The sequence below is a fragment of the Schistocerca gregaria genome, chromosome 3, assembly GCF_023897955.1.
Source record: "Schistocerca gregaria isolate iqSchGreg1 chromosome 3, iqSchGreg1.2, whole genome shotgun sequence".
Classification (NCBI taxonomy): Eukaryota; Metazoa; Arthropoda; class Insecta; order Orthoptera; family Acrididae; genus Schistocerca; species Schistocerca gregaria.
In genome coordinates, this window is record NC_064922.1 from 170,264,040 (window position 1) to 170,288,213 (window position 24,174).

At 45.4% G+C, this 24,174-nt stretch overlaps 1 protein-coding gene across 3 annotated transcripts in view; it reads left to right on the forward strand.

Annotated features, from left to right (window-relative positions):
- Positions 1–24,174, forward strand: part of LOC126354460 (15-hydroxyprostaglandin dehydrogenase [NAD(+)]-like) — a 191,337-nt gene that overhangs the window by 23,722 nt on the left and 143,441 nt on the right. For all 3 annotated transcript variants that reach the window (XM_050004155.1, XM_050004158.1, XM_050004156.1), the window contains exons 2-3: positions 7,517–7,610; positions 16,704–16,827. In XM_050004155.1, coding sequence (XP_049860112.1) covers positions 7,517–7,610; positions 16,704–16,827 — 218 coding nt within the window. The remainder of the gene's footprint in view (positions 1–7,516; positions 7,611–16,703; positions 16,828–24,174) is intronic.

Below are 24,174 nucleotides of genomic sequence, written 5' to 3' on the forward strand. Positions count from 1 at the left end.
TGCCTCTACTACTCTACTACTTACAGAAATCTTTTTTAAATGGGGAGGAACTTCAAATCAAAACGCAGTTTCTTCGTGGAACAGTCCTGATTCTTTGCAGAACGTTTTCTTCATCCAGAAATGTCTTAATGTATAAGATCGGAACGTGTTCTAGGACCCAGCAACAGACAGACCTTAGCAATATTACGATGCGATATTGCCATGTCTGTGTTATTCCGAATACGATGCAAAGTTATTATGGCGCTGTGGCGAGTACAACCGTTATGAAGTACATAAAATGTATTCGCTGTTGCGAATTTGGACAACCATCAGCTGTAGAATGGAATCAGGACAATGAAAACTCGTGCTGCACCGGGATTGGAACCCGGACTTCCCGCTTATCGCGAGCGGTCGTCCTACCATTTGGTTATCCGCGCGCCACTCAAGGCCAGAACCAAACTTCCTTATGTCGTCAAGTCTGTGTCGACAACCTGTACTCGTACATCCATTATGTACACTACTGGCCATTACAATTGCTATACCAAGAAGAAATTCAGATGATAAACGGGTATTCATTCGACAAATATATTATACTAGAACTGACATGTGATTACATTTTCACGCAATTTGGGTGCATACAACCTGAGAAATCAGTACCCAGAACAACCACCTCTGGCCGTAATAACGGCCTTGATACGCCTGGGCATTGAGTCAAACAGAGCTTCGATGGCATGTACAGGTACAGCTGCCCATGCAGCTTCAACACGATACCACAGTTCATCAAGAATAGTGACTGGCGTATTGTAACGAGACAGTTGCTCGGCCACCATTGACCAGGCGTTTTCAATTTGTGAGATATCTGGAGAATGTGCTGGCCAGGGAAACAGTCGAACATTTTCTGTATCCAGAAAGGCCCGTAGAGGACCTGCAACATGCGGTCGTGCATTATTCTGTTGAAATGTAGGGTATCGCAGGGATCGAATGAAGGGTAGAGCCACGGGTCGTAACACATCTGAAATGTAACGTCCACTGTTCACAGTGCCGTCAATGCGAACAAGAGGTGACCGAGACGTGTAACCAACGGCACCCCATACGATCACGGGGGGTGATACGCCAGTTTGGCGATGACAAATACACGCTTCCAACGTGCGTTCACCGCGACGTCGCCAAACACGGATGCGACCATCATGATGCTGTAAACAGAACCTGGATTCATCCGAAAAGATGACGTTTTGCCGTTCGTGCAGCCAGGTTCGTCGTTGAGTACACCATCGCAGGCGCTCCTGTCTGTGATGCAACGTTAAGGGTAACCCCAGCCATGGTCTCCGAGCTGATAGTCGGTGCTGCTGCAAACGTCGTCGAACTGTTCGTGCATATGGTTGTTGTCTAGCAAACGACCCCATCTGTTGACTCAGGGATCGAGACGTGGCTGCACGATCCGTAACAGCCATGCGGATAAGAGGCCTGTCATCTCGATTGCTAGTGATACGAGGCCGTTGGGTTCCAGCGCGACGATCCGTATTACCCTCCTGAACCCACCGATTCCATATTCTGCTAACAGTCATTAGACTTCGACCAACACGAGCAGCAATGTCGCGATACTATAAACCGCAATTGCGATAGGCTACAATCCGACCTTTATCAAAGCCGGAAACGTGATGGTACGCATTTCTCCTCCTTACAGGGGCATCACAACAACGTTTCACCAGGCAACGCCGGTCAACTGCTGTTTGTGTATGAGAAATCAGTAGGGATATTTCCTCATGTCAGCACGTTGCAGGTGTCGCCACCGGCGCCAACCTTGTGTGACAGCTCTGAAAAGTTAATCGTTTGCATATCACAGCATCTTCTTCCTGTCGGTTAAATTTCGCTTCTGTAGCACGTCATCTTCGTGGTGTAGCAATTCTAATGGCCAGTTGTGTATATCCCTGTACGGGCGAGACATTTTACTTGTAATTCGCTTTCCCGGTGTTGGCGAATAGATACGATATTGCAGGGTTGACAACAGATGGAAATTTGGGTCTGGCCGTGCGCCGTACACGGATTAGCAAATTGTAAGGCGACCGTTCGTGATAAGCCTCAAGTCCGGGTTCCAATCCCGGCCTGGAACGAATTTTTATTGTTGTCATTCCATTCTGTAGCTATGGTTGCCCACATTCGCATTTACGAATACATTTCATGCTTAGCAATATAGCTGCGTAATTGTGTACATTCGTTGTGTTGTCTTTCATATTCTCTTTCTTGACGTGCGGGCCAACGCCCCTATGATATCTCCTTCAGGAATGGAAAGTGGCAACTTCAATATTCAGTTCAATAGAAAGTCCTTCAGGCCCCGGAGAGTTTCTTGCTTTGACTAATGCCTTTGTTTTTCAATACTGGGAGAGCTAATTATAGTTTCACCTGCTGGTGATTTCGTGTAGCAGTAAGGTAGTAGAATCTCGCTAAATGCATTTTTAGAACGCACTATTTGATATTTAGGCTTTCCAGCCGTTGTGTTCAATAAGTTTGTATGTAGGTTGAATGGTAATACCACTGGAAATGAACTGCTTGTAGCTTCATGAAGAAAAATATTTTGTCACTAGATACTTGTGTTCTGTTTCAGTTATTATGCCATATCGCGCAACCGGTGGCTCAGTGGTATTCTGAAGCGATATAATGTTATCTGTTTACGAGTGTTCGCTTGTTTCTGTGACTGTAAACACAGACAGCGCGCCGAGGAAAGATTTGTGTCTTATTTATGGAAGTGGAGGTGTGTACCCACAAGAAACTGGCACATTGTAGACTGTGTACTAAAGCTGTCATTTCCAAATCTTCACTTGAGTAGCAAGAAGAGCAATGACAAATGAAGAATTTAAACCATTAATGCTATCTAATTCTAAAGTTAAGTTCCTTGAATTTTGCTTATGCCCATAAGAGTTTATTTTTTGTATGTGCCACAAAGATCTTAGCGTTCAATGACAGTGTTAAGAAATGTCGATAACAAAATTTAAAGACTTCAGCCTGATGAATGGCTTTTCCAGTCACACATTTTGCTTGATGAATTCTCCAGGAAAAGAGGGAGGTTAATGAAAACTGAAAATACAATTACTGTTTGGTTAGACCCACAAGACTGCATGAGATTGTTGCGTGTGCCTAAAGATTTATGAGATAATGCTATTCCAGAACATGGAGAGCCTCGGCAATTCTGTTCGTGTGTAAAAGGGAATTTAAAGTAGATTGGGGCGACAGTGAGAATTTGGATCGAAGAGGGAGACGTGCCATGGTAATCTGTGCAGTTGTGTGAACTTGTATATTATAGCCCGGTATTACTGACTTGTTGGTAAGAAAAGTCATGTTTCATTCGTCTCGTCACTTCCTGATGTGTCTATGGATGTGATTCCACTACGTAGAATATGCTATTATTAAGTAATTCTTCTGCATAAAATAAAACTGCTAAAAACGTAAAAAAGCGATAATATGATAGACTAAGAACCGAAAGGTCTCTGATTGGAACTCAGGTCAGTCCTAGAACTTTTACGTATTGTTTCTTTCGTCTCTATCAGTGAGTTTTGTTGGTGAAAAATTTTAAGTTACGCCGAGTTTGAGAACCCATGTGAAACTGCAGCCCCCCTGTAACTGGATAGGGAAGTCAGTTCCAAGATTGGGGGAAGGGAAAAGCATACAACCTCTAACGGGACAGTACCTAGTAATACACTGTGGCATTCACAACGATCTCCATATTGCTAACAGTTTAACCTTTCTGTTGCTACACAACGTGTCTTTAGAAGGACTGAAGACATCAGACTGTTTGTCTAATTGGGGGCTTGTTTTAGTTGACTGGCTACCACGACGACGGAGGTGTTCGTACGAGAGTGAGTAGAATCCACATAAGTTCTAAGACACGCAACGGAAATACACATCCGCCCAAACGTTCCTGGACAAGCATCATACAACTGGGGGCATGGCAGCTACTGCAGCTTTTGCCCTCCAATGACTGTTTCGCCTTAAGAGACAGTCTGACATTTTTAGAGGGTTCACCTGTCCTCCCAATGCTCGTAGGGACACGTCCACCCTTCACGCTTCACGGTAGTCACTGAAGCATTCCCAGGGCGGACGGCACCAGAGGGCTCAAGCCGTTGATTTCACCCACGGTTGAGGGTTGAGTTGGGTTGTTTTGCGGGAGGAGACCAAACAGTGAGGTCATCGGTCTTATCGGATTAGGGAAGGATGGGGAAGGAAGTCGGCCGTGCCCTTTTAAAGGCAACCAACCTGGCACTTAGAATGAGATTTTCACTCTGTAGTAGAGTGTGCGCAGTGATTAAGGTTTCATATAAGCGCACAATCCGCTGCAGAGTGAAAATCTCATTCTGGAAACATTCCCCAGGCTGTGGCTAAGCCATGTCTCCGCAATATCCTTTCTTTCAGGAGTGCTAGTTCTGCAAGGTACGCAGGGGAGCTTCTGTAAAGTTTGGAAAGGAGACGAAGTACTGGCAGAAGTAAAGCTGTGAGGACGGGGCGTGGAGTCGTGCTTGGGTAGCTCAGTTGGTAGAGAACCTGCCCGCGAAAGGCAAAGGTCCCGAGTGCGAGTCTCCGTCCGGCACACAGTTTTAATCTGCCAGGAAGTTTCATGCCGCCATTTGCTTGAAGAGATTTAGGCAAATCACGGAAAACCTAAATCAGGATGGCCAGAGGCGCGATTCAACCGTTGTCCTGCCGAATGCAATTCCAGTGTGCTAACCACTGCGCCACCTCGCTCGGTACGGCGGAGGCAATCTCGCGATAGTCACTGGACCATTTCTAGGGTTGATGGTACCAGAGGGCTCGAGCCGTTGGATTGACCCACGGCTGAGGCAATCTGGATAAGCAAAACGCATACCCAGCCATACTGCCGCAGTTTATTGAGGTACTTGTCATCTAGACCCATACATCCGTCTCTATATGAAAAAATATGGACGTGGCGTGTGATATCCCACATTAGCGCTAACTCCACACGCTTGAATTGTAAGTAAACCGATCTCTATAAATCAAATATCGCGTCCTCCGAAGGTGAATATTATTATCTTCACTCCACATAGCAGCAAATCTGTTCTTTTTATGCTTTTAAGTTAGTGATAAAACTTCGGTATACTGATAGCTCTATAGAGCTGTACTGTTTGTACATTAGATATTATATATTAGTTGAAGTCACGTTTACAACCAGTCACTACAATCCACCAAACTTTTGACTGTGGGGACGATAACCAATCCTACAGTACCGTTAACACAGCACCGGAGATGTGAGTGAATATCAGCTCAAATGGGTGTAAGCACGCGATTCAGTTCATCCTTGAGTATCACGCGAACCATCGTCACTGTAATGTGGTATGTACAAAGGTTTAAGGAGTTTTTTTTATAAGAACTACGGCATGTATATTCCTAGCTTTTCTTATTGTCAATATAGTGCATATAGATGAAAATTAAGTACATTCAATACTGAAATGTAATGAATAACATATTGATATACCATATACTCTGAAACGTCTCCTTCGAAAAATTAATGAATTTCTGTGCTGGTAAACCCCTTACGTTATTTGATTTTCAAACAGCTGAGCAAAACTGAACGTACTCAGACATTTCTCTCTTTACTTACAGGTATTCTGATCATCACTAAACTGACACGCAATAGTTTTAGCGCAATGCAATCTGACTTTCAATAATCCCTACAAAAGAATGGCCCTGACTAACAATAACCTATACCTTTCATTAATCACTTACCTCACATATATATATATCAGTTCATGACATCCAGTCTTACAAATTTACTCTCTCTGATGGACACACGTCCATATCATCCGCTCTCAAAACTCCGCCATCTCACTCCCCACATCCACCACTGAAGGCGGCTCTCCTCCAACTGCGCAACGCTACGCGCCGTTCACATCCAACTGCACAACACTACAATAGCGAATATTCCAACAATGCCAACCAGCCACAGACTGCACACAGCACAGCCAGTGATTTTCATACAGAGCGCTACGTGGCGTTACCAATATAAAAACCTAAACAGCCTACTTACAACTCATCTGCATGAAGGTGAAGTGCTATGTTCCTCGTTTAACTAGGAGATAATTTTGATTCATGGGTATTGATTATCCAGTGAAAACACTATTTCACACAGTTTCTTCTAATTTTATTTCAGTTTTTACCTATTTATCATAATAAAGTATTTCATACAAGACCAAACAAAAGATTTTTGTATGCACTACAAGTTCTTACAGATCACAGTCTGACAACAGAATGCAGCCTGATCGCAGAAGAAATGCAGGCAAACTCAGACTGTCTTGGCAAACTGTTTGTTCTATATTTAAAATTATAGCTTGGCAGAATGTTCTAAAAGCCATTTGTACGAACTGAAGATTATAATGACATCCGGCTTTACAAATAGTAAACATTTATGTGTAAAATAAATCATTTTATGATACAAAAGTCTGAGAAATAAAACAACAACGAAAGTTATTTCATTTAGTTTGAAAAATAAATATAACGATTTCTAGATATGCCACTCATAAAAGTTTCAAGACAAGTTGTTTCTGAAGAAATTAAGCAAGTTTTTGAAATACAACAATGATTCTTAATTTGATGAGTAGTATGATGTTGTTTATCACTTTGTCAATTAAACTTGGGAAATTACATTAGAAAGGAATATGAAAATCAGATTCCGTTTTATATAGCTACATATTGAGAATCTATGTTACCTTAAACTGAAATCTGTAGACTGAAATCTGTAGGATGACAATTTTCGTAACCCAACATTGTCAACTAGAGACATGCAAAAATGTTTCCACATTAGGAACAAATTAGAAAAGGTATAAAATTTAGTGAGTGCGACAGTGTACTGCGTAATTATACCAGAAACATGAATTCCATACCATATAGCCGGAAGTCGCAATAAACCCGCCAGGGTAGCTGAGAGCGCTAACGCGCTGCTTCCTGGACTCGGGCAGGAGCGCCGGCCCCGGATCGAATCCGCCCGGCAGATGAACGACGAAGGATGTGGTTTTTAGGCGGTTTTCCACATCCCGCTAGGTGAATACTGGGTTGGTCCACACGTTCCGCCTCAGTTACATGCATCGCAGACATTTGAAACACGTCCGCACTATTTCACAATTTACACTAGACACAGGCACTTGCGATACACTGATTCCGTCCTGGGGGGTATTGGATGGTGGCAGGAAGGGCATCCAGCCATCCCTAAATATAACATTGCCAAATCCGTTGTAACCACCCCGAACCTGCAATCGCTGCAGGACTATGGTGTGAGCGAACGAAAAGCTGGAAGTCGGAATAAAAATTACCAGAAAGAAGGTGGAATCGCAAACTTCGATTAATCCAAGTAGTTGTATATCTTAGTAAGTTATACATTGTTGTGAAGCTAGGTCTGTGAGATCTCCATAAGCTGAACCAGTTCTGCATTCGCATCACATGGAAGACAAACTGAGAACGCTTATCAATTCAAATGGTGTAGCTTTTGAGCCTGTAGCTGACACGCGTATTGCTCAGACGGTGTCCCGTGTTGCAGGATGGACCCCTCTGGCAAGGTGGCGCTGATCACGGGGGCGGCCGGCGGTCTGGGCAGAGCCTTCAGCAGGGCACTGCTGACTGCAGGCGCCAAGGTGAGTCTCTGCTTCTGCTCGTACCTCACTTACAACCTCGGCACATATGATGCCGAACAGCCTTTGTATTATAGGACTAACGCAACCACTAACAAGTTGTACAAACCTTCTCATGCAACACCCCATTTGTTCTTATGTCTTCGAGTCCTCTCCTGCCTTTCCTGCTTTGGCTCTGTCGGCTACCTTCGACTTCAGTTTTCCAGACCAATCTTGAAAATAGCTACGTAATGGTATGTTGAGATGATTAGTCCCGACAGTAGTCAATATAGTATGTAGTAGTTCAACTAATAGGTTATTAAGTTAACTAATCCTTCCTTCCCTTCTTGATAGAACAACTGTATAATTACGATTGAAAACCAGACTGTAAAGATAAGACGCAATTACTAGCCAACAGTGGAATATACAAAATTATTTGTTCTGGGTCTGATAACTTTTATTTTGCTCAAACAGGCAGATATGTTGCAGAATTATGATCCATACTTGCTGAGCATGTACTTTGCGAGTGACACAGCTACACTACTGGCCATTAAAATTCCTACACCACGAAGATGACATGCTGCAGACGGGAAATTTAACCAACAGGAAGATGCTGTGATACGCAAATGATTAGCTTTTCGCAGCATTTACACAAGGTTGGCGCTGGTGGCGACACCTACAACGTGCTGACACTAGGAAAGTTTCCAACCGATTTCTCATACACAAACAGCAATTGAGCGGCGTTGCCTGGTGAAGCGTCGCGGTGATGCCTCACGTAAGGAGGAGAGATGCGTACCATCACGTTTCCGACTTTGATAAAGGTTGGATTGTAGCCTATCGCTATTGCGGTTTATCGAATCGCAACATTGCTGTTCGCGTTGGTCCAGATCCAATGACTGTCGGCAGAATAAGGAATCGGTGGGTTCAGGAGGGTAATATGGAGCGCCGCGCTGGATCCCAACGGCCTCGTATCACTAGCAGTCGAGATGACAGGCATCTTATCCGCATGGCTGTAACAGATCGTGCAGCCACGTCTCGATCCGTGAGTCAACAGACGAGGATCATGCAAGACAACAACCATCTGCACGAACAATTCGACGATGTTTGCAGCAGCATGGACTATCAGCTCGGACACCATGGCTGCAGTTACCCTTGACACTGCATCACAGACAGGAGCGCCTGCGATGGTGTACTGAACGACGAACCTGGGTGCACGAATGGCAAAATGTCATTTTCTCGGATGAATCCAGGTTCTGTTTACAGTATCGTGAAGGTTACATCCGTGTTTTGCGACACCGCGGTGAAAGCGCATTGGAAGCATTTATTCGTCATCGCCATACTGGCGTATCACCCGGCGTGATGGTATGGGATGCCATTGGTTACACGTCTCGGTCACCTCTTGTTCGCATTGACGGCACTTTCAACAGTGGACGTTGCATTTCAGATGTGGCTCTACCCTTCATGCGATCCCTGCGAAACCCTACATTTCAGTAGGGTAATGCACGATCGCATGTTGCAGGTCCTGTACTGGCCTTTCTGGATACAGAAACTGTTCGACTGCGGCCCTAGCGAGCACATTCTGCAGATCTCTCACCAATTGAAAACGTCTGGTCAATGGTGGCCGAGCAACTATCTCGTTACAATACGCCAGTCACTACTCTTGATGAACTGTGGTATCGTGTTGAAGTTGCTTGGGCAGCTGTACCTGTACACGCCATCCAATCTGTGTATGACTCAATGCCCAGGCGTATCAAAGCCGTTATTATGGCCAGAGGTGATTGTTCTGGGTACTGATTTCTCATGATCTCTGCGCCCAAATTACGTGAAAATGTAATCACATGTCAGTTGTAGTATAATACACTCCTGGAAATGGAAAAAAGAACACATTGACACCAGTGTGTCAGACCCACCATACTTTCTCCGGACACTGCGAGAGGGCTGTACAAGCAATGATCACACGCACGGCACAGGGGACACACCAGGAACCACGGTGTTGGCCGTCGAATGGCGCTAGCTGCGCAGCATTTGTGCACCGCCGCCGTCGGTGTCAGCCAGTTTGCCGTGGCATACGGAGCTCCATCGCAGTCTTTAACACTGGTAGCATGCCGCGACAGCGTGGACGTGAACCGTATGTGCAGTTGATGGACTTTGAGCGAGGGCGTATAGTGGGCATGCGGGAGGCTGGGTGGATGTATCGCCGAATTGCTCAACACGTGGGGCGTGAGGTCTCCACAGTACATCGATGTTGTCGCCAGTGGTCGGCGGAAGGTGCACGTGCCCGTCGACCTGGCACCGGACCGCAGCGACGCACGGATGCACGCCAAGACCGTAGGATCCTACGCAGTGCCGTAGGGGACCGCACCGCCACTTCCCAGCAAATTAGGGACACTGTTGCTCCTGGGGTATCGGCGAGGACCATTCGCAACCGTCTCCATGAAGCTGGGATACGGTCCCGCACACCGTTAGGCCGTCTTCCGCTCACGCCCCAACATCGTGCAGCCCGCCTCCAGTGGTGTCGCGACAGGCGTGAATGGAGGGACGAATGGAGACGTGTCGTCTTCAGCGATGAGAGTCGCTTCTGCCTTGGTGCCAATGATGGTCGTATGCGTGTTTGGCGCCGTGCAGGTAAGCGCCACAATCAAGAGTGCATACGACCGAGGCACACAGGGCCAACACCCGGCATCATGGTGTGGGGAGCGATCTTCTACACTGGCCGTACACGTCTGGTGATCGTCGAGGGGACACTGAATAGTGCACGGTACATCCAAACCGTCATCGAACCCATCGTTCTACCATTCGTAGACCGGCAAGGGAACTTGCTGTTCCAACAGGACAATGCACGTCCGCATGTATCCCGTGCCACCCAACGTGCTCTAGAAGGTGTAAGTCAACTACCCTGGCCAGCAAGATCTCCGGATCTGTCCCCCATTGAGCATGTTTGGGACTGGATGAAGCGTCGTGTCACGCGGTCTGCACGTCCAGCACGAACGCTGGTCCAACTGAGGCGCCAGGTGGAAATGGCATGGCAAGCCGTTTCACAGGACTACATCCAGCATCTCTACGATCGTCTCCATGGGAGAATAGCAGCCTGCATACCTGCGAATGGTGGATGTACACTGTACTAGTGCCGACATTGTGCATGCCCTGTTGCCTGTGTCTATGTGCCTGTGGTTCTGTCAGTGTGATCATGTGATGTATCTGACCCCAGGAATGTGTCAATAAAGTTTCCCCTTCCTGGGACAATGAATTGACGGTGTTCTTATTTCAATTTCCAGGAGTGTAATTTGTCCAATGAATACCCGTTTAGCATCTGCATTTCTTCTTGATGTACTAATTTTAATGGCCAGTGTTGTAGTAGCCACAGCACCGTGTCCTGCACTGGGCAAACAAAGGCCGAGAGCGAAATCTCCTGGGAATCAACAAACGTAGCGCACAGTCCTGACTGTAGTGAACGACCAAACATAGTACAGTATTACCGCTCTTCTAAACTTACTCAAGCCTCGCAGTTTTCCAATGGGTCCTGCGCCATCTATTCCATTCTTTTCCTCCATTTCTTCAGTATTTATTTTTGTTATTTTGATTGCCTATGCACTCCATATACGAAGTGCTACCCAGAAGTTCACGAAATACGACCAGCGCTTACAATTGGCAGTCAACCAAACGCCGCTAGGAGCAGTGTAATGCATGCTCGTGTGCCAGCATCTCTAGCGGTTTCAATCTAACTGGACGTGTTGTTGTTAGCGGAAAGTTTTCCACTGTGAAGTTTGCTTGTGTTTGCGATTTTGCAACGATCGTCCTAAGAAGACAGCGTAGCTGTATCAGGTTCCGCAGCAACGCACAAAATGTTCGTGCAAGTATTCACTAATGACACCTTGAGTAACACAAACGTATGACTGGTTTAACTGTTTTAAACCTGGCTGGACATCTGCTGACTATGGTAAACGTTCGGGACGACCACCTATCGACATTGCACCAGATAATGTCAGTGCTGTTAGGAATGTCATTACGAAAGATCAGAGGTAGATAATCCGCGACGACTGTAATATTGTCTGACAATCATATGGCGCATATCAGCTAATTATGTCCGAAAAATTGAACGTGAGAGGATTGTTGCACAATTCGTGCCATGATTGCTGAGTGGTGATCAGAAGTAGCATCGCATAAATGTCTGCGGGAACTGAAATAACTGCTTTGAACTGACTCAGATTTTTTTCTGCGGTCGTTAGAGGTGTCCAAAGTTGTCTTTATAGATTAACCCTGAAACTAAATGGCAATCATCCCAGTAGAAAAACCCATATTCACCTCGGCCAAAAGAAAGCCCATCAAGTTCAGAGCATCATCAAATCCTTCGATACTCATGAGTAGTGAGTCGTGTTCTCCAGGTGTTAGCTGCTGGTCCTACACTTCCGTGCGTTTGTTTGACGTGTGTGTGACGGCCCTGACTGGCTGACCACGACCGCCACACATTTTTGTTCCCGTAATTATTTGGTGACACCTGAAGATGAAGCTTTGAGCTTCGAAACCGGCAGTTGAAATGAATTAAGAAAACTGATTGTCAATGAAGCGGATTATTATTCTATAAACGTATTCCTCAGTTGCAGATGATCACCTGATCAAATATTTTGTACATTTTGCAGCATTATGTACTGCGTACAGCAAATGAACGGTTCAGAGTCTACGACTGTATCAGCAAGATAATGCACCCTGTTATAAATCAGCATCTTTGAACCAGTTGTTTGTGTGCAGTAACGTTCTTGAAATGTGAAAGCACTTGGTTTCCACTTGTAACCTTCGTGTTTGCATTTTTAAAATATCTACATAACCTTTAGCGATTATGTTCCTAAATGTGATTTATGTCTGATCTTTAAGCTGTTCAGCCAGTATGCTGAGACCTCAACATTATATGACTATACAACCGTACAACGCTATGAATATACGAGGGTGAGTCAAAGGAAAACCTTAAATATTTTTTTAAAATATTATTTATCTTGCAGAAGTGGTACAGGGCTGTATCATTTTTCAATATAATCACTCCCACGCACAATGCAAGTCCTCCAGTGCTTACAAAGTGCATAAATTCCTTTAGAAATAAATTATTTCGGTAGCCCACGCAGCCACTCACGCACTGCGTGGCGTACCTCTTCATCAGAACGGAACTTCTCTCCTCCCATTGCGTCTTTCAATGGTCCAAACATATGGAAATCACTTGGGGCCAGGTCTGGTGAGTATGGTAGATGACGAAGACACTCAAAATCAAGGTCTGTGATTGTTGCAACTTACGGGCAATGTGGGGCCTTGCTTTGTCATGTTGCAAAAGGACACCTGCTGACAGCAATCCACGTCGCTTTGATTTGATTGCAGGCCGCAGATGATTTTTTAGGAGATCTGTGTACGATGCACTGATGACAGTGGTCCCTCTAGGCATGTAATTCTCCATAATGACGCCTTTTTCATCCCAAAAGAGAGTCAGCATTACCTTCCCTGCTGATGGTTCTGTTCGAAATTTCTTTGGTTTTGGTGATGAGGAATGGTGCCATTCCATGCTCGTTCTCTTCGTTTCCGCTTGCTGGAAGTGAATCCCCAGTAACGATTTGTGCAAGGAAGCCATCACCTTCTCGTTCAAAGTGCAGAAGAAGTTCTTCACAAGCATCAACATGTCGTTCCCTCTTTTCAGGAGTCAGTTGCTGTGGCACCCATCTTGCAGACACTTTGCGAAACTGGAGCACATCATGCACAATGTGGTGTGCTGACCCATGACTAATCTGTAAACATTCTGCAATGTCATTCAGTGTCACTCGGCGATTTTCCTTGACTACGGCTTTAACTGCTGCAATGTTCTGTGGAGTCACAACTCGTTGTGCCTGACCTGGACTAGGAGCATCTTACACAGAAGTCACACAAATTGCGAACTTCCTACTCCATTCGTATACTTGCTGGTGTGACAAACATGCATCACCGTACTGAACCTTCTTTCGTCGATGAATTTCAATAGGTTACCAACTTACAGAATAACGGCGCGAAATTTCTATTTATTATTACAAATTTAAGGTTTTCATTTGACTCACCCTCATGTAATGGTTCAGAATTTCCTGAAAGCAGTATTCAAGATACAATAGGGCGTTTGATCTAGTATCTGTGACTGATAACTTTCCAACAGTCAAGACTGTGGTATTAACTGATATAAAGAACAACCATGTACAGTTACTGACACTATTTGGAATATGTATAGCAATGTGTAAATATTCACTATTTCCCAAATACGAATTGTAAAGTTTTGTCATGGCCCTAATGTTAAGTCTTATCTGCACAAGGTTGACAAGAAAACTCAGCTGTGCTCTGCCACCCTTCTTGTAAGGTAGCACTCTGCTGGATCCTGAAATAAGTCACCTGGCTTTTCCTAAAAGTGTTTAAATAAATCACGCAACAATTTAATGTGTGTGAGCATGTCACTTTCGTTAGGTTTTCAATCGCCAAACAGAAAATATATTAAGATCCAGAACTAAGTAACTCCAAATCTCCATTTCAGTTAAGTTCCTGTATTTTAACTGTGAAAGCATAAACGATTAACAGGTTTGATATTCGAAAGTATGAGCAAGTCTCTATTAAACATTATTTTCACTAAAAATAACTTGGATATTTATTGTCACTAACAATAACTTGGACATTTATATTGTATGTATAACAGGAAGCTCTTGTATTAAACATATCTAGAAAACTCGTATTCTTGCATGGTGCAAAAGCGATATTATAACTTCCAGAGTTCATGTATGGTTATTTTGAAAGAGATACCCAGACAATGTTCTGTTAAGTAAGAACTGAATTTCTACAACGTAGTCGGGCGGAGTGGCCGTGCGGTTCTAGGCGCTACATTCTGGAACCGAGCGGCCGCTGCGGTCGCACGTTCGAAGCCTACCTCGGGCATGGACGTGTGTTATGTCCTTAGGTTAGTTAGATTTAATTAGTTCTAAGTTCTAGGCGACTGATTACCTCAGAAGTTAAGTCGCATAGTGCTCAGAGCCATCTACAACGTATTTCGCGAAATAAATATCTTCCCCAGCCACATCGCTCAAACGTTTCTCGTCGCAGCAAATGCAGAGGTAATGGCAGATATTACCTTATTCAGCGTACACCGAGATGGAGAAAACAGCGTCCAGAGAGCAAAACTCCTTACCAACTCTGACAACAAGCCCACGTAAAACGCAAGCCCGACCAGAAGCAAGAGAACCACACAAGTGACGTCGCTTACCCGTAACAAAATTACCTAATAGCCCAAAAAGACTTTCTCCATGCATGTACTCAGGAACCAAGCTCCCATGGAAAAGACTACAAAACTGCTGTCACTTTTCCTTTACAACTGGAATTGCCTGCTCAGACTCCAACCTGAACCAAATGGAATAGCTTTGGAACGAGTGAGAACGTCGATGTAGTTCCCGAACCCAGCGTCCAACATGACTGCCTTCTCTGGATTCGGGTCTTGAGGAAGAATGGGCTGCCATTCTTCTGCAGATATTCGGACACCTATATGAAAGTGTTCCCAGCCGAGTTCAAACCATCATAAACACGAAGGATGCACATGATCCATATCAGTGTTTCCTAAGGTCTCCAGATACTTTTGATCAAATAGTGTACTCATTGGTCGCCTACTGAGAACTGCTTACAAATCGCTTGTGTGTCTCATCTTAGAAAATTATTCGAGTGTATGGCAGCCATACCAAATAGGATTAATATGCGATACTGAATGTATTTAACGAGGGCCGACACGAATATTCGCAAGTTTGTATGACTCAGCGGAGAACATTACGGAAATGTTGAAAAATTTTATCTGGCCGAACCCGTGAACTTAGACGCCAATTATTCCGCGAAGCCCTATTTACAAATTTTCGGAAAACAACATTAATCAGTCCCGTGCGTATCGTGACAGCGAAGACAAGATGAGGCTGATAGCAACACACACACACACACACACACACACACACACACACACACACACACACACACACATTTAAGCAATCGTTATTCCCGCTTTAAATACGTCTTTGAACCGAGAATAAACCTGAACATGAGGTACCGTGCTAAGTACCCTCTCGCATGCACTTGATAGTGACGCGCAAAGTATGTATGTAGAAATATATCCAGAGGAAGACAGTTAACCAAATGCCGGCCGAAGTGGCCGTGCGGTTCTAGGCGCTACAGTCTGGAACCGAGCGACCGCTACGGTTGCAGGTTCGAATCCTGCCTTGGGCATGGATGTGTGTAATGTCCTTAGGTTAGTTAGGTTTAAGTAGATCTAAGTTCTAGGCGACTGGTGACCTCAGAAGTTAAGTCGCATAGTGCTCAGAGCCATTTGAATTTGAGTTAACCAAAATTAGAACGCTGCTGTATTTTTGCTACTTCACAAGAAGGGGGACAGACAACACACACACACACACACACACACACACACACACACACACACACATACACAAATACCGTCAGCCTCCTCCACGTAATATACAAGATATTCAACCTGCGAACGTAGTGGTCGCGCAGTTCCAGACTGAAGCGCCTAGAACCGCTCGGCCACACTGGCCAGCCAACGGCCAGCACAAATGAACATAGGTTTCCTTGACTTCTTGGAGAACATCACGTGGACGCCGAAAAACCTGGACTGGACGACTCCTGAAGACAGACACACACTATCCCGCGAAAGCGTACTCACAAAGTTTCAAGAGGCACCATTGAGTGATGACTCTAGGATTATACTACAGAGACCTAAGTATCATATCCGTGGTGACCACTAAGACAATATTTGACTAATTACAGCGGTAGAGAGGCATTTCAACAACCATTCTTCCCGCGCTGCATACCTGAACGGAACGAAAAGGAGTCCTAATAACTGGTACTATGTGAAGTATGCCCTGCCTTACACTCCACTATACTTTCCAGAACGTGGCTGTAGATGTAGGTGTAGATGCAGACCAGTGAGAATGAAAATTAGTCAGGTCCGGAGACGTGCTCACGTAACTTAATGACTGAAGCCACTGCCTGCGTACAGCAGGAATTCCTAATTAGAGTCCCGATACGTTCTCCTTCGTGTTGTTAATCCATTCGACGATATTTTTCTTTTTTCTTTTCCAGATCGTGGCGTCGGACGCTGACGAGGCAGCAGGGAAGAAGGCCGTGGAGGAGCTGGAGAAGCAGTTCGGAAAGGGGAAGGTCATCTTCGTCAAAGCGGACGTCACCAACAGCAGCTCGCTGGAAGGTAACGGCCCTTATTTGGAACCACAGAATGTTTCTTCCAAATGGCCTCAAAGTGTATTTATCGCTATCTTGTTTTCCTCGATAGATATATTTCTGTTAAATAGCATTTGTCAAGCAATCTAAATCGTGTTTATTTTTGCAACAGGGACGTGCTACTTAAACCAATGTAATTATTTCCATACGTTCTAGCCACCCATGTGTCAGCTGTTACTACGAGGGCCACTCCAAAAGAAATGCACACTATTTTTGTAAAAGTACAGTTTTCATTCTGCATGTGTGAAAGTTTTACCGTGTGTAGATACATCCTTCCCGCTTGTTTTTAAACTTAGTTCAACCTGTTCCCGTGAGTGGCGCCGTCACAGCATGTCTTCGAGACGGCTGCTACATTTGACGTTCGTCAGAAGCAACGTGCTGTCATAGAATTCCTGTGCTATGAAAACGAGACTGTGGGAAACATCCACAAGAGGTTGAAAATGGTGAATGGAGATGCTGCTGATGATCGCAGTACAGTTAGTCGGTGGGCAAGCAGGTTACGTGATGAAAGCGGGCATGGCATTATTGAGGATTGTCATCGCAGCGTAAGGCCTCGTACTGCACACACTCCAGACAATGTGCAGAGTGTTAAGGAATTGGAGACTGCTGACAGACGCATCACAGTGAACGAATTGTCACACTACGTTGGGATAGGGGAAGGAAGTGTTTGCAGAATACTGAAAATGTTGGCGTTAAAAAAGGTTTGTGCCAGGTGGGTTCCCAGGATGTTGACAGTGGCTCACAAAGAAACAAGAAAAACGGTATGCAGCGAACTTTTGGAACAGTATGGGAATGGTGGAGATGTATTTCTTGGAATAACTGTGATAGGTGATGAAACATGGCTCCATCCTTTTTTACCAGAGATGAAGAGGCAATCAATGGAGTGGCATCATGCACATTCACCCCAGAAAAAAAATTCAAAACTACACCTTCTGCTGGAAAAATTATGGCTACGGTGTTTTTCGATTCCGAAGGACTCTTGCTTGTGGACACAATACCAAGTGGAACCACCATAAATTCTGATGCATATGTGACGACACTGAAGAAACTTCAAGCTCGACTGAGTCGTGTTGGACCACATCGGCAAAAGCAGGATGTTTCGCTGTTGCACGACAATGCACGGCCACATTTCAGTCAGAAAACCATGGAAGCGATCACAAAACTTGGATGGATAACAATGAAACACCCGCCTTACATTCCTGACCTGGCTCCATGTAACTATCATCTCTTTGGGAAACTGAAAGACTCTCTTCGTGGAACAAGGTTTTAAGATGATGACTTCCTTGTGCACGCTGCCAAACAGTGGCTCCAACAAGTTGGTCGCGAAGTTTACCGTGCAGGTATACAGGCGCTGGTTCCAAGATGGTGTAAGGCAGTTGAGAGGGATGGAAACTATGAGGAGAAATGAAAATATTGTTCCTAAAGGATGTATCTACACACTGTATAACTTTCAAACATGTAGAATAAAAGATGGATTTAAAAAAAAAATAGTGTGTATTTCTTTTGGAGTGACCCTCATATTTTGATCTCCTATCCAACTACGCTGTTCCCCACGTCGTGTGATTCTACTCACTCTGTCTTACGAATACAGTGAGTCAGCGTCAGATTCAGCGTAACTTCTCCCCTAGTTCCTTGGAAAACTGTGTTATACGGTTCATAAATATGAAATAGGAGGCAGAACACGAAATAGCTGAAATAGAATGATGGATACGTCAGGCGAGAAGTCTGATACAAAGTTTGGACGATATATTTATTATGGCGATATTACAGTTCCTCAGCTATACTGAGATATCTGCACAAAACGGAACAGATCACAAAGTTCACGTCTGCCTTACGATTCAATGCACAAAAAGCTAGTTAGGCCTGCTCTGCCATTGAAAAATGACTCCACTGAGACCTGGGGACTGACTGCCTGTCTTCAGCATGCAAGTACCACTACAGATTCAGTCTGCCATGTTCCGCTTTGTACCCTGTGGGAAAAAATAAAACTGGTTCGGAAAATATTTCGCCCACCTTAAGAGAGACAACCCAAGGACGGGCCAGGGTAGCCGAGCTCACTAACGCACTGCTTCCTGGACTCGGGTAGCCACGCCGGCCCCGGATTGAATCCGCCTGGCGGATTAACGACGAGGGCCAGTGTGCCGGCCAGCCAGGATGTGGTTTTTAGGAAGTTTTCCACATCCCGCTAGGTGAATACCAGGCTGGTCCCCACGTTCCGCCTCCGTTACACGCATCGCAGTCATTTGAAACACGTCTGTACTATTTCCCAATTTACACTCGAAGCAGACAGTTGGGGTACACTGATTCCGTCCTGGGGGGCACGGGGTGGCGGCAGGAAGGGCATCCGGCCATCCCTACCACTAACATTGCCAAATCCATTGTAACCATGCCGACCCTGCGATCGCTGCAGGACTATGGCGTAAGTGAAAGAAGACGAAGAAGAAGAAGATAGACAACCCAATGTGCATGATCTCCCCTAACTAAAAATTATGTAAGATGTGTTGCTTATCTTAAAGTGGGCGAAATACACTCCTGGAAATGGAAAAAAAGAACATATTGACACTGGTGTGTCAGACCCACCATACTTGCTTCGGACACTGCGAGAGGGCTGTACAAGCAATGATCACACGCACGGCACAGCGAACACACCAGGAACCGCGGTGTTGGCCGTCGAATGGCGCAGGCTGCGCAGCATTTGTGCACCGCCGCCGTCAGTGTCAGCCAGTTTGCCGCGGCATACGGAGCTCCATCGCAGTCTTTAACACTGGTAGCATGCCGCGACAGCGTGGACGTGAACCGTATGTGCAGTTGACGGACTTTGAGCGAGGGCGTATAGTGGGCATGTGGGAGGCCGGGTGGACGTACCGCCGAATTGCTCAACATGTGGGGGCGTGAGGTCTCCACAGTACATCGATGTTGTCGGCGGAAGGTGCACGTGCCCGTCGACCTGGGACCGGACCGCAGCGACGCACGGATGCACGCCAAGACCGTAGGTTCCTATGCAGTGCCGTAGGGGACCGCACCGCCACTTCCCAGCAAAGTAGGGACACTGTTGCTGCTGGTATATCGGCGAGGACCATTCGCAACCGTCTCCATGAAGTTGGGCTACGGTCCCGCACACCGTTAGGCCGTCTTCCGCTCACGCCCCAACATCGTGCAGCCCGCCTCCAGTGGTGTCGCGACAGGCGTGAATGGAGGGACGAATGGAGACGTGTCGTCTTCAGCGATGAGAGTCGCTTCTGCCTTGGTGCCAATGATGGTCGTATGCGTGTTTGGCGCCGTGCAGGTGAGCGCCACAATCAGGACTGCATACGACCGAGGCACACAGGGCCAACACCCGGCATCATGGTGTGGGGACCGATCTCCTACACTGGCCGTACACCTCTGGTGATCGTCGAGGGGACACTGAATAGTGCACGGTACATCCAAACCGTCATCGAACCCATCGTTCTACCATTCGTAGACCGGCAAGGGAACTTGCTGTTCCAACAGGACAATGCACGTCCACATGTATCCCGTGCCACCCAACGTGCTCTAGAAGGTGTAAGTCAACTACCCTGGCCAGCAAGATCTCCACATCTGTCCCCCATTGAGCATGTTTGGGACTGGATGAAGCGTCGTCTCATGCGGTCTGCACGTCCAGCACGAACGCTGGTCCAACTGAGGCGCCAGGTGGAAATGGCATGGCAAGCCGTTCCACAGGACTACATCCAGCATCTCTACGATCGTCTCCATGGGAGAATAGCAGCTTGCATTGCTGCGAAAGGTGGATATACACTTTACTAGTGCCGACATTGTGCATGCTCTGTTGCCTGTGTCTATGTGCCTGTGGTTCTGTCAGTGTGCTCATGTGATGTATCTGACCCCAGGAATGTGTCAATAAAGTTTCCCCTTCCTGGGACAATGAATTCACTGTGTTCTTATTTCAATTTCCAGGAGTGTATATTCTGCCCTGGATGTGGTTGATGTCAGATAAGTTGCCTATCTTAGGTGCATGAAACACAGTCGTGAGCAAAAGTAACTTTCGCATAGTGTGTCGTGGCCAAGTAATACAGCTTGATGAAACTTCCACTACACATTTCAAAAAATGCTACAGTGTAGTACAGAATATATCAAAGAAATACACATGGAGACGAAGAGAAATGATACTTTTATTCGAAGATTCCTGTGGTTTCTTACACGTTATAAATGACTAGGCATGCATGATTCTTTATAGGTTGTCTGATCACCACAGTCTGCTTGACATGCTCTGCAGCGCGCTCCAATGCTGTTCACTAGATTGGTGTGGTGGGGCATCGCATTCCTGCAGCGGCGCTGAATGGTCGTTGGTGTGTGTGGATGTTCTGCAGTACGTCTCCTCAATGTATCCCACACGTCCTCGATGGGATTTAAGTCGTCGGAACGGCAGACCGAACGTTCATTCATTCCAAGAGCCCCTCCACTTACCTGTTGGTCGCGGTTGCGTATTGCCATCCATAAAAATTAAGTGAGTGCTGTCTGCACCCTTGAAAAGACTCACATGTCGGAGGAGTACAGCGTCCCAATAATGTTGACTGTTGCTTAAACCGTTTTCAAGGAGCTGGAGGCCAGTATGCCCGTGCAATGGTTCTCCACTCCATAACACCTGGACCACGAAACTATCATGTTCGACACCGGTTCTGGATACTGTTACGTGTTCCCATCTCTCGTCATATGAGGGTACATCCAGTAGTGTCGATCGTTTTGGTGGTCTAGGTGTTGTGGTGTGAAGAATTCACGATGTTGTTCAGGCATACTGACCTCCATATCTTTGAACACAGAACAGTCACCGGTCAACGTTATTGGACACTGTACTCCTTTCCCATGTGCGTATTTTCATTCGGCCCTATCTTCTATTTATTGATGACAGTGCCCGACGGCTTCGAACAGCGTAAGTGGAGAATCTCTTGGAACGAGAGTACATTCGGCGATTGGACTGGTCTGCCCGTCCCCCCCCCCCCCACCTCCCCCCCCTCCCCAGCTCAAATTCCAGAGTGTATGTGTGGGAGGTGTTGGGGAGATGCATTGTAGCATGTCTACAAGCACCAGCGTTCATCCACCAGTTGTCAACTGCACTGGTGGAGGAATGAAACGCCCTCTCGCAAGAATCCCTTACCAACCTTTTCGCCAGCATGGAAGCTATGTTTCTCGGCAGTGACACACAATGCGACAATCACTTTCGTCCTTAAATTTTCCAGAGTCTTTACTAGTCAGTTTTTTCCCGTACCCCGTGTATTAATTATGTATAAAGATTTGTGTCTACCGCTGTACTCTGGAAGGCACCGTGCGGTATGTAGTGGAGCATATACAGTGTGCCAGCGATAAATATTCCGCTCCAGGCTCCACTTATGGATAGTACACTGGAAGGAATACTCACGGTTCCCGTCTGCATCGACCAGAAATTCTCTCATTTTGGTGACGCGGTCATTAACCGAGATTTATTTTGGAGGAAGTACTGCTTCTTGGTCCATTTTCAACAGTAATATTTACGTCACACTGTTTAGGTAATGCAATATTATTGCACACCCACATTGGATCACTTTTCTGGCAGTTGAGGCTGAGAAACACTAGCTTACTGCAGTCTGCTATAACACCCCAAATACAGAGCCCCTAATGACATCCCTTTTGACATCAAAAGACATAAAAATTAATTATCCTGACCTTGACGATAGCTACTGGCAACAAAATATTAACACTATTGTAAGTTTGACCAACGGAAATACTAGGGAACTAACAATATCTATTCCACGGAAAGAACTAAATGAAAGACTATCAGTGGATCACTTAATCTACGAAGCATTAAACTCTAAATAAAGAATTCAAAATACATGCTTCACGAAGATTAAAACCCAGACGACATAAAGTGATCAGAGATAACATTTATCCAAGAAAAGAGTTGTAGCCACATCGAGTTGTAAGTTCGCTGCGATTACAATGAAAAACTTCAATGGAGATGTTAATTCGCTCTCTTGTAGACGTCACGATGGAAGCACGCTTATTGCCCGATACTAGATTGTTTCAGACCCATCTGGACGTGTTAGTCAAACTTCTGAAGAAAGGTGATAGAACATTTACCGCTTAGCCAGACAACGGAACAGATATTATACGCTAAGGAAAAGTAATTCTTCTTATACTTAATCGATACTGGGACTTAGTCGTGGTGCTCTGTGATTGTGACGAACATTGAAGGACACAGCAATGCACCAGACGCCGACATGAAGTCTACAACTAGACTTGAGTAGGAAACATACACACGCAATTATGAAGAATTCACAGGTACGCCGTGTTGTCGGAAGCTGTAGTCAGTGTCAAAATTGCTGATATAAATCGTAGCTTCAATTCCCTGAATGACAGATCGGTGTGCTTTCCAGTGCAGTGGTTAGATAATTCAGAAGTTCAATAAACTCAGTTATAACTTTAATATTTCGTGTCGTCTACATCATTTAATTGAACTTTATTGTGTAACTGAAATAATTATTTTCTTGATAGAACGCCGAAGCTAAAGGTGACTGAGTGTCATTATTAACAGGGAACAGTAATGGAACATTCTATTACGACCCTTTCTGTACGTTATTTGGAGAATACCTTATCTCTAGATTTACGACATAGGAATTGTTGAATTAGCACCGTAACGACGCATGTACGACGCTATAATACTTCACAAATCAACATCCTCGCAAGACTATAATGTGGCTTAGGATTGAATGGTGGAACTTACAATTCGAGGTATCATATTATCTACGTTTGAACATTCATTAGCAGACCGGGCATAAAAACTACTGTTATCAAGTTCGCCTAAGCTTATATGCTCGTCACGAACACGCGATGAATATTTGGTTTATTGTTTCAGATAAAGGGAGTTGCTGCGGTGCAGTCGCTGTGTGTAGCAGTAAAGAGGACAGACATCCTCCGAACACCATTGCTTCAATTATAAGCTACGGTCGTTTATACATTTCAGCGTGCTACTCCATCGATACCCGGATATCTGTCAAAGGGAAACAGTATCTGAAACTAACCAAACAAAGCGAGGAGTTTGTTTTAACAGTTACAGGTCGGAGTTGTCGCGATCGACGGACACCGACCCGTGTCAACCAGACTTGAACAACCATCCCCATCCACCCCACACACACACACACACACACACACACACACACACGCCACACTACTAATAAAATTTATCTTCGGTGTATCGTGTATCTTTTTCTGCTGGAATCCATTAAGTGCACTTGATGGATTGCTGTTGTTCAAATAATTTTGTGAAACCTACCGACAACACGCACGAAAAATTATTAAGTGC